The sequence below is a fragment of the Wolffia australiana genome, chromosome 12, assembly GCF_029677425.1.
Source record: "Wolffia australiana isolate 7733 chromosome 12, ASM2967742v1".
Classification (NCBI taxonomy): domain Eukaryota; kingdom Viridiplantae; phylum Streptophyta; class Magnoliopsida; order Alismatales; family Araceae; genus Wolffia; species Wolffia australiana.
Window position 1 is genome coordinate 8,238,112 of NC_135846.1, and position 8,616 is coordinate 8,246,727.

The following is an 8,616-nucleotide window of genomic DNA, read 5'->3' on the forward strand; positions in this document are numbered from 1 at the left end:
CTCTCTCTCTCTCTCTCTCTCTCTCTCTCTCTCTCTCTCTCTCTCTCTCTCTCTCTCTCTCTCTCTCTCTCTCTCTCTCTATCTCTCTCTCTCTCTCTATCTCTCTCTCTCTCTCTATCTCTCTCTCTCTCTCTATCTCTATCTCTATCTCTATCTCTATCTCTATCTCTATCTCTATCTCTATCTCTATCTCTATCTCTATCTCTATCCCCTCTCTCTCTCTCTCCTCTCCTCTTCCCCCTTCTCTCTCTCTCTCTCGTTGAGCGTGTTTGTGTGTGATGTCTGTGTCTTCCCCTCACATTTTCTAGTTTCTCTCTAAAGAATCCCTCCTTCCTCTCTTTCCCCCTCTGCAGTCAGCTCTTTTAGCACTAGGGAGGTCACTTACCCGTTATTTTCTTGTCGGGAAGGAATATCTTCGTCTTGTTGACGCGAGGCAGCTTGTACATTGTTGTGGAGCTGGAGCTTTTGCAGCGTGAGTTCTTGTACTTAGACGCGGCGCTGGAGCTTTGCTTTGTGCCTACGGAGAGGATTGAGAAGAAGAAAGTCAAAGGATAAAGAGATGGACTTATGGCGGCTTGGTCATCTCTTCGTCTGCGTCTTTCTTTATCATTTCTCCACATTCATGGTCGTCCCGGCAATCACCGACGTCACAATGGCCGCACTTTGCCCCGGCAGAGATCACTGTTCACTCGCTATTTACCTTAGCGGCTTCCAACAAGCAGTAACTCTCTCACTTTCTCCATCTATCTATCTAATGATCTCTCTCTGTCTCTCAGTTTCTCTCCATCTTTGTATCTCTCTCTATCTATCTATCTATCGATCTAATTCTCACTCTCTATCAGTCTCTCTCTATCTCTGTCTCTCTCTGTCTATCTATCTATATGTTGATCGTTCTTTCCATCTCTCTTTATTTATCGATCTATCTCTCTTCATTTCTCTTTCTGGTTTACAGTCAAATATGTATTTTCATGTGTTTCTTGAGTGAAGTTTGCGCCCCTCTTTGGTGCAAAGATGAATGTTACCATGGGAAAGAGCATTAACCTTGTTTCTTGAGCGAACGCGCGACGAATCGAGCGCACAGTGAGGCTACTCTAGCGGATTTTCTCTGGCTGGTTCTTTCAAATTTTCCATCTCCTTGTGCAGATCATTGGAATGGGTACTCTCATCCTCACCCCACTCATAGGCAACCTCTCAGACCGCTACAGCAGGAAGGCCATGCTCACCATCCCCATGGCCGTCGCCATCATCCCCCTCGGTATCTTCTCAGTCCATCTTTTTTTCTATCTGCATATCGATCCATATGGTTATCTACCTATTTATGTATCTTGTTAGGAAATAAGAGGCCTCATAACTGGCCAAATAATTCCCCGATAAGGACTCCTAAGTTCATGCGGAATAAACAAGAGTTTGAAGAAGGTATTAATGAAGATAATTGATGACTTCTTGTGGACTTGTCGATGCAGTGACAACGGCGTATTATAGCATGCAACGGCGTAGTGATAATCCCTTATTCATGTCATCTTCAATTGAGGCACAAACGGCATACCCACTTGCTTTATAGACAAAAATGGGGACACGTTTCCCCTTTTCTTCCGTGCACCCCCCCTACATTTCGAGGCTAAAAAACCCCATTCTCGATACCCAATACCACTTATCTACCTAACAATCTACCTAACTCGCCACCTAGCTATATATTTCCCAGTCTGTTGTTTCTTCGACATACTGCATCATACTCTTCTCTCTGAAATCTTTTTTTTCTCATTTTTGTTCGTTCATGTACCACAAATGCTCTTCTTACTTTTACCTTGAGGATGCTAGAGGGGAGAGAAGATAGAGAAAGTAGAGAGAGGGAGTGAGGGAGAGAGTAGACACAGAGAGAGAGAGAGAGGGAGAGGGAAGAGAGTAGAGAGAGAGAGAGAGGCATATAGAGAGTAGAGGGAGAGAGAGAATGAGCTGTTTCCGTTCCCGAATATCAGAGAGGCACTGCTTGCTTTTCTCCTGGTGGTCCAAAAAAAGTATAAAAAACGAAACGATAAAAAATTAACTGGAGAACTTCCCTTATTAACGACCCATCCGTCAATATTCTCGTGCTCGTACTCCTGATTCGCCCAGAAACTCGAAAATATAACCAAAAATATTTCCTCTTTTGCTTACAATATAGAGGCTTTAGCACATCGCATGATCCTTATATTTTCTGCGGTATTCAGAAGAGAATTATAATAAATCCTTAGAATATTTATTTTCTTTCCGTTATTTATATTTGAGAAATATTTTTACTTTAAAATCATTTAAATAGAGAATGAACCAATCCGTCTTTACTAACCAATATTTTGCTCGACTAATTCTGCGCTTGGTCAAATCTTGTATTCATAAACGTCATACTACGCCGCATCACAAAAATAAATTATTAGTAATCTTGTTTCAAAAAAATATTAGTAATCACCCGAACTTTGATCTTTGAAATTATTTTTGCATATTCTTTCTCCAGAAATGCTGAAGATAATTTACACAATGCTGAAACCACAAAATCTCGACTTGATTTTGTGGTTCTGGATGAAAGAGGCCGACTACAAGAGTTCACTTATATAAAAATATATCAAAGTTAAATAGAAATTTTATATTCAACTAGGTACATCAATTCCAAAAGGATTCCAAAAATTCGGACGCATTCCCTGAAACATCTCTTGTTAGAACTGATAAACCATGGCAGATTTGTACATTTGATTAATGGTTTTACTATTTTATGTTCGGTATTTACTCGGTCGTGCTTCAGGTTTTATATCCTGGAGGTAATGGGCAACTGAACACAAACCCGACTATTTTTTTCACAATGACGTAATCTTTCAAGCCAACGCCTGGAGATGGCGAGGGAATATTCTTGTCGGGAGAAGGTTTGCATAACTTAGATGAAATCGATTCATATTTTATAATATTCGTAATAATCTTTTTGGGTTTTAAGGTAAAAGTATATTGTAAATGCTTGCAAAACTATTGGCGGTTTTCCGCAATAAGTACGTATTACCTCGGGATATACATACCTAAAGCACGACCGAGTAAATACGGAACATAAAATAATAATTTAAATAGCGAAGCGTAAGAATTCTGTACTAATGGAGCTATTGGGGGGGCAGGGGTTCTGGCGTACAGCCAGACAAAAACCTTCTTCTACGTCTATTACGCCATGAGAATCATGGCCGGGGTGTTCTGTGAAGGCAGCATGCAGTGCCTGACCATCGCCTGCGTGGTGAGCTTTTTCCCCATGAATTAAAGATAATGTTGTATGTTACTTTCCTTGAATAGTCTTTCATTTGGGTTTGCAACTCCCGACGATTTGATAACTTGCAGGCGGACGTGATTGGCGAGCGGTGTCGAACGTCCGCCATCGGCATTCTCTATGGTGTTTCCATGGCGGGGTTCGTTTGTGGGACTCTAAGCTCTCGTTTCCTCAGTACCCCGCACACGTTTCGGGTCTGTTAACTTACATAAACTTCTCTCTCTCTGTCTCTCTCTCTCTCTCTGCCTCTGTCTCTGTCTCTCTCTTTCTCTGTCTCTCTCCCTCTCTCTCTGTATCTCTCTCTCTGCCTCTCTCTCTCTGTCTCTCTCTCTCTCTCTCGGTTGTCTCTCGCTCTCTCTCTCTCCCTCTCTCTCCCGCCATCTCTCTCTCTTAGGGATCGAATGTTCGATCGGATCGGGCAACGATCGAATCTGAACACCGATCTGTCCGGTTCAGATCCGATCCGAACACAATCTGCGCGTCTGTTCGGATCGGATTGTTCGAATACGATCCAATTGGAACACGTTGTTCGAATCGGATCGCTGGCACCGGTGGCCATTTGTTCGAACACCAACGAACCAAATTTTTCGTTCGAAACTTTCGATCGAACACGAACAAAGGGTCTGTTCGATCGAAAGATTCGAACAGATTGTTCGAATCGTCATTTGTTCGTTCCAATATTTCGATCAAGATTCGAACGATCCGATTCGATCCGATCCCCCATGCCTTCTCTCTCTCTGGCTCTCACTCTCTCTCTATCTGTCTCTCGCTCTCTCTCTCTGTCTCTCTCTCTCTCTCGTTGTCTCTCACTCTCTCTCTATCTGTCTCTCGCTCTCTTTATCTTTCTCTCGCTCTCTCTCTCTCTCCCTCTCTCTCTCTCTCTCTCCCTCTCCCTCTCTCGCTCCCGCCATCTCTCTCTCTGTCTCTCACTCTCTCTATATGTGTCTCTCGCTCTCTCTTCTCTATCTGTCTCTCGATCTCTCTCTATCTGTCTCCTTCTCTCTCTATCTGTCTCCTTCTCTCTCTCTCTGTCTCCCTCTCTCTCCCTCCCTCTCTCTCTCCCGCTCTCTCCCGCTCTCTCCCTCTCTCTCTCTCTCTCCCCCCTCTCTCTCTCTCCGTCTCTCTCCCCTCTCTCTCTCTCTGTGTCTCTCGCTCTCTCTCTATCTGTCTCCCTCTCTCTCCACATCCGTCTCCCTCTCTCTCACTCTATCTCTCCCTCCCTTTCTCTCTCCCTCTCTCTCTCCCTGTCTCCCTCTCTCTGTCGTCTTTCTTCTCTCTCTCCCCTTCTCTCTCCCTGTCTCCCTCTCTCTGTCGTCTTTCTTCTCTCTCTCCCTCTCTCTCTCTGTCGTCCCTCTTCTCTCCCTGTCTCCCTCTCTGTCGTCTTTCTTCTCTCTTTCCCTCTCTATCTTCCTCTCTGTCGTCTTTCTTCTCTCTCTCCCTTCTCTCTCCCTCTCTCTGTCTCCCGCTCTCTCTCCCTCTCTCTGTCTGTCGTCTTTCTTCTAATGCTCCCAGAATCTTTCTCTTGGCCTTTTAATGCTCTCTGGTTGTCATGTGATTTAGGTCTCTGTTTCCGTGGCAATTGGGGCAGTGATTTATATGCGAATTTTTCTAAAAGATTTCAAGGCAAGTAGAAGCGGTATGATCGACACACAACCACTTTTGAGGACAAAAATTCGGAAGACTGGTGTTTGTAGAGACTCCACAGCTCGATTATTTTGCAAGAATCCTTCTTTGTGGGATATGATCCAGTTACTACGTACAAGGTGAAGTACCATGTTTGAGTTTCCCTACTTAAGTTTCGATTGCTAGTCGATATTGAAGATTATCGTGCTTGTCTATGATTGATGGGTGGTTTTTCCTGCGTTGTAATGTCTTTTTGAAATACTCTGCAGTTCCACAATGTCGAGAGTCGCAGTTCTTGCAATTTTGAGCAGCCTTGGTGACGGAGGTCTTCAGTCTTCTTTGCTGGTAACGTCTTCATACTGTGTCTCAAAATCATCGTTCTCTACCAATGTTTGGAAATTTGGAAATTTAGACACCAGATCTTGGATATGTGGGATAACTTCAAAGGTTTCTTTATCGTTCTCTACCGATGTTTTGAGAAAAAATATACTGTGTTATACTCACAGTTGGACCACAACTGCAAGACACCACCCGCGTTACACCAGGATTTTTTTTCAGAGGAAAACTGGTTACTTGAGCAATCTCGCCTGTACTTTTCGTTCAAACTTGGGTCTGTCCGAGCATGAACATGAACCTCCTTTGGAGTAGTCACAGGGTAGAAAGATTTATATGCCATTTCATTGGCGCAAATCACTGTTTTATTGACAAAATGTCGTCAAGCAATGAGTTGGGTGTCCTGTTACCAATATCGTTGAGGCAGGCTGATTTTGTATTTTGTTCTTATCCTTATTTAATGGAGGAGATTCTCTCATGTAATATCATGATTTCATACATGGGTATCTTTACACATTAGCGAAAAACTAAAAAAGAGCGCGCCGATACGGATCTGCCGAATTACCCTTAAGTTAAATGCATCCGGAGCTTTTATCATTTTCGTTTTTAGTAGGATTTTGATAACCTGCGAATTCTGATTACTCATTTCGATGTTTAACTTGAACAGTTCTATCTAAAATCACGGTTTCACTTCAACAAAGAACAGTTTGCCGATTTGCTATTGCTAGGTGGGACTGCTGGGGCGATATCTCAGGTATGAAAACATTTCATTATTCCACAGCATCGATTTTATTTTTGAATGTTTATTTAGCTCGTAGATTTAATTTAAGAAAAACGTATCCACTTTAATACTCCGTTATTATACTACAATCTTAGAGCTCGATAGTTCTACTTTCAGTATTTTATGATAAATTTAATAATCCTTTTATCTAAGGTTATAATACATGGTTAGACGGACGGGCCGTAATACCAGGGTATCCAAAAAATGGAATTTGTGGGACTTTTGCCATTGAGATTTATCATAGTTTGTGATTTCTCAAATTCTCTAATATTCTCTCTCGTTCCTCTCTCCCACAGACCCCGTAGTTCTTCTGTATCCATCTTTTTGTAAGACTTGTTGAAATCCTTCTTTTCAGATGTCCTCTCTTGCCTCCCTATCTCCTCCTCGCGCAATTCCCATGGAGTTCTTATGAGTTTTTTTGTGCTTTTCAGTTGCTTCTAATGCCTATACTAGCGCCATCGGTGGGGGAGGAGAAACTGCTAAGCATTGGCCTGTTGGCCAGCTGTTCTCATGTGATTGTCTCCTGAATCAATTTCTCTTCGTAGTTATTCTATAAATAGTTACATATATGAATCTCCAAGAGATAAATATTACAAGAGTAAACCTTTTTTCACGGATATCATATTCTGTGTATGCAGATATTTCTTTACAGCGTCGCTTGGTCTTCTTGGGTACTTTCCTCAACCTTGGCTTCTTTTGCCTCATGATGGAGAAAATTTGCAACTTTTATTTCTAAAATTTTCTTACATCTTCCTCGCAGAAAATCATAAAGTCCATTTCTAAAATTTTATGCCATCGTTTTATTGCGCAATTCTTCAAATTTATTTAGGTCTCTTACGTGGCCTCTGCGCTGGTGGTTATGAGCGTTTTCACTCAACCCTGCGTAAGTTTCTGATCAATAATGGTGGTATAAGTCAATTCACTTCTACATGGTCTACTCTAATACATTTCGCATTCTTCGTAGATAAGAAGTATAGTGTCAAAGAAGGTTGAATGCGACGAACAGGTAACCGGGTGTTTATTCTAAATTTATGTCTTAAAACACGATATAATATTTGTGTGTAACCCTCAATAGGAGTTAAGGGAATTCAATAATTAAATTTTGATTGATTAGGTCAAAACAAAGTTCTTGCGCAACTTTTCTAAGAAACATAAGGTTATGACGTTAAAATTTCCTCTTCTCTAGGGAACGGCGCAGGGCTGCATCTCAGGAATACACTCACTCGCCAACATTCTTTCTCCTTTCATATTCACCCCTCTGACAGGTCGGAGAGAAGGGAGGAGATCAGACAAACCTTAACTAAGTTTATCCTTAACTCGACATTTTTCCCTGATTGGAAGCTTGTTTCGACGTTACCCAGCTCTTTTTTTGTCGGAAAATGCTCCCTTTCCTTTCCCGGGCTTCAGTTTGATGTGCGTTGGATTTGTCTCAGTAAGTTCAATTCGTCTTCCCCTATGCTTGTTAAACTTCGGATAAAGCCTTAAAGGATGAACTAATATTTCCTCTTGAGCAGGCAGCCGCGTTCGCGCAGAGCATCGCAATGGCGAGGCGCGAATCTCAAGCTCGCGTGACACTCCTTCAATAGCTTGTAGTCGAGAAGACAACTTGTCTTCTTCCTGTCAATTCGGTAAATATATCTTTCAAGTTTTTCGTGGGCTTTAGTTCCAATTACTTTATAGATGAATTTCATAAATGACAAAGACGGCCATTACTTTATATATGTCAAATAGAGGTGAAATTTGAAAAGAAGTCTAATTAACACTGAAAGATTGTGAGTCAAATCTTTTTAATACGTTTTTAACAATTTATGTGTAAAGAAAATTTATGTTTAATCAATTATTTCATTTTGTCCCACATTATCTCGAGTGTTTTTTAGCATCTTTATTCTCATTTTTAAAAAAGTAAGAATGCACACGTGGATAAAAGCTAGAGTCTCCCTTCAAAAATGGAGTAAAAAAATACCCAAAAATGGAGGTTTCGGTAAAGGCACAAATCAATGAATCAGGGTGCATAAATGGTGTCGCAGCTTTAAACAAAAAATAATAAGTTAAAGCAAATCGCCCATCGGGTTCTTGTCATTGTCCTCGTCCTTCTGGTTTGCAGCATCATTTACGCTGTCCTCAACTGGCCACCAGGAATTCAATGTCATTAGTAGCTCTATGGTCTCTGCCATCAACTTCGTGCTCTTGTAATTAGCGACATCGCGGTAAGCGAAGAAGAATTGCTCTAAGGGAACACAGCTTCTTAGTGCCCCGGATCAATCATGGTTGCCACTTTGGACCTTGAAATCAATGCATCAATTGCTTCATTGAAAAATGCTTGAGAGATCCAATGTGGACAAACAACGCCAGAAGGGACTTTACCAACATTGTTCTTATCTATGGTGATGTGAGATGCATCTAATAGTGTATGCTCATAAGATGTGGCCTTATTCTAGAAATTGTGAGAAATTAATCACATCTTCAGGAAGTGATCAAGGAGTTTGTGATGGTAAAATTATGTTGGAGAGTGAGGGCGAACGCATACTTTCTCATCTTTGCCTTCATTGCCGCAGAAGTGGTGTAGATGGAGGTCTGATATGCCATGAAGACGATGCCCAACTTG

The 8,616-nt window shown here is 41.7% G+C and overlaps 1 protein-coding gene across 4 annotated transcripts; it reads left to right on the forward strand.

Annotated features, from left to right (window-relative positions):
* The first annotated feature begins 313 nt into the window (after positions 1-313).
* Positions 314-8,328, forward strand: LOC144710714 (uncharacterized). Of its 4 annotated transcripts, XM_078584547.1 has the most exons (15): positions 314-721; positions 1,144-1,255; positions 3,132-3,244; positions 3,346-3,468; positions 4,835-5,037; positions 5,167-5,242; positions 5,898-5,984; positions 6,443-6,523; positions 6,650-6,682; positions 6,841-6,894; positions 6,976-7,017; positions 7,198-7,276; positions 7,373-7,443; positions 7,526-7,639; positions 8,116-8,328. In XM_078584547.1, exons 1-14 carry the CDS (start codon positions 560-562, stop codon positions 7,595-7,597), a joined length of 1,308 nt encoding a protein of 435 aa, XP_078440673.1. In that variant the 5' UTR covers positions 314-559; the 3' UTR covers positions 7,598-7,639; positions 8,116-8,328. The 4 variants fall into 4 exon arrangements, 3 of the variants coding, with proteins under 3 accessions (XP_078440673.1, XP_078440672.1, XP_078440674.1); XM_078584546.1 differs by lacking the exon at positions 8,116-8,328 and having other exon boundaries at positions 7,526-7,866; XR_013583387.1 differs by lacking the exons at positions 7,526-7,639; positions 8,116-8,328 and having other exon boundaries at positions 6,981-7,017; positions 7,373-7,433.
* The last annotated feature ends 288 nt before the right edge of the window (positions 8,329-8,616 follow it).

What these genes read in the sequence shown, in the direction of transcription:
- LOC144710714 (XM_078584547.1), top strand. Translation starts at nt 560, where the DNA reads ATGGACTTATGGCGGCTTGGTCATCTCTTCGTCTGCGTCTTTCTTTAT. An exon ending in GTCTTCAGTCTTCTTTGCTG is followed by an intron (nt 5,243 to 5,897) that starts GTAACGTCTTCA and finishes TAACTTGAACAG; the next exon opens with TTCTATCTAAAATCACGGTT. An exon ending in AGGTTGAATGCGACGAACAG is followed by an intron (nt 7,018 to 7,197) that starts GTAACCGGGTGT and finishes CCTCTTCTCTAG; the next exon opens with GGAACGGCGCAGGGCTGCAT.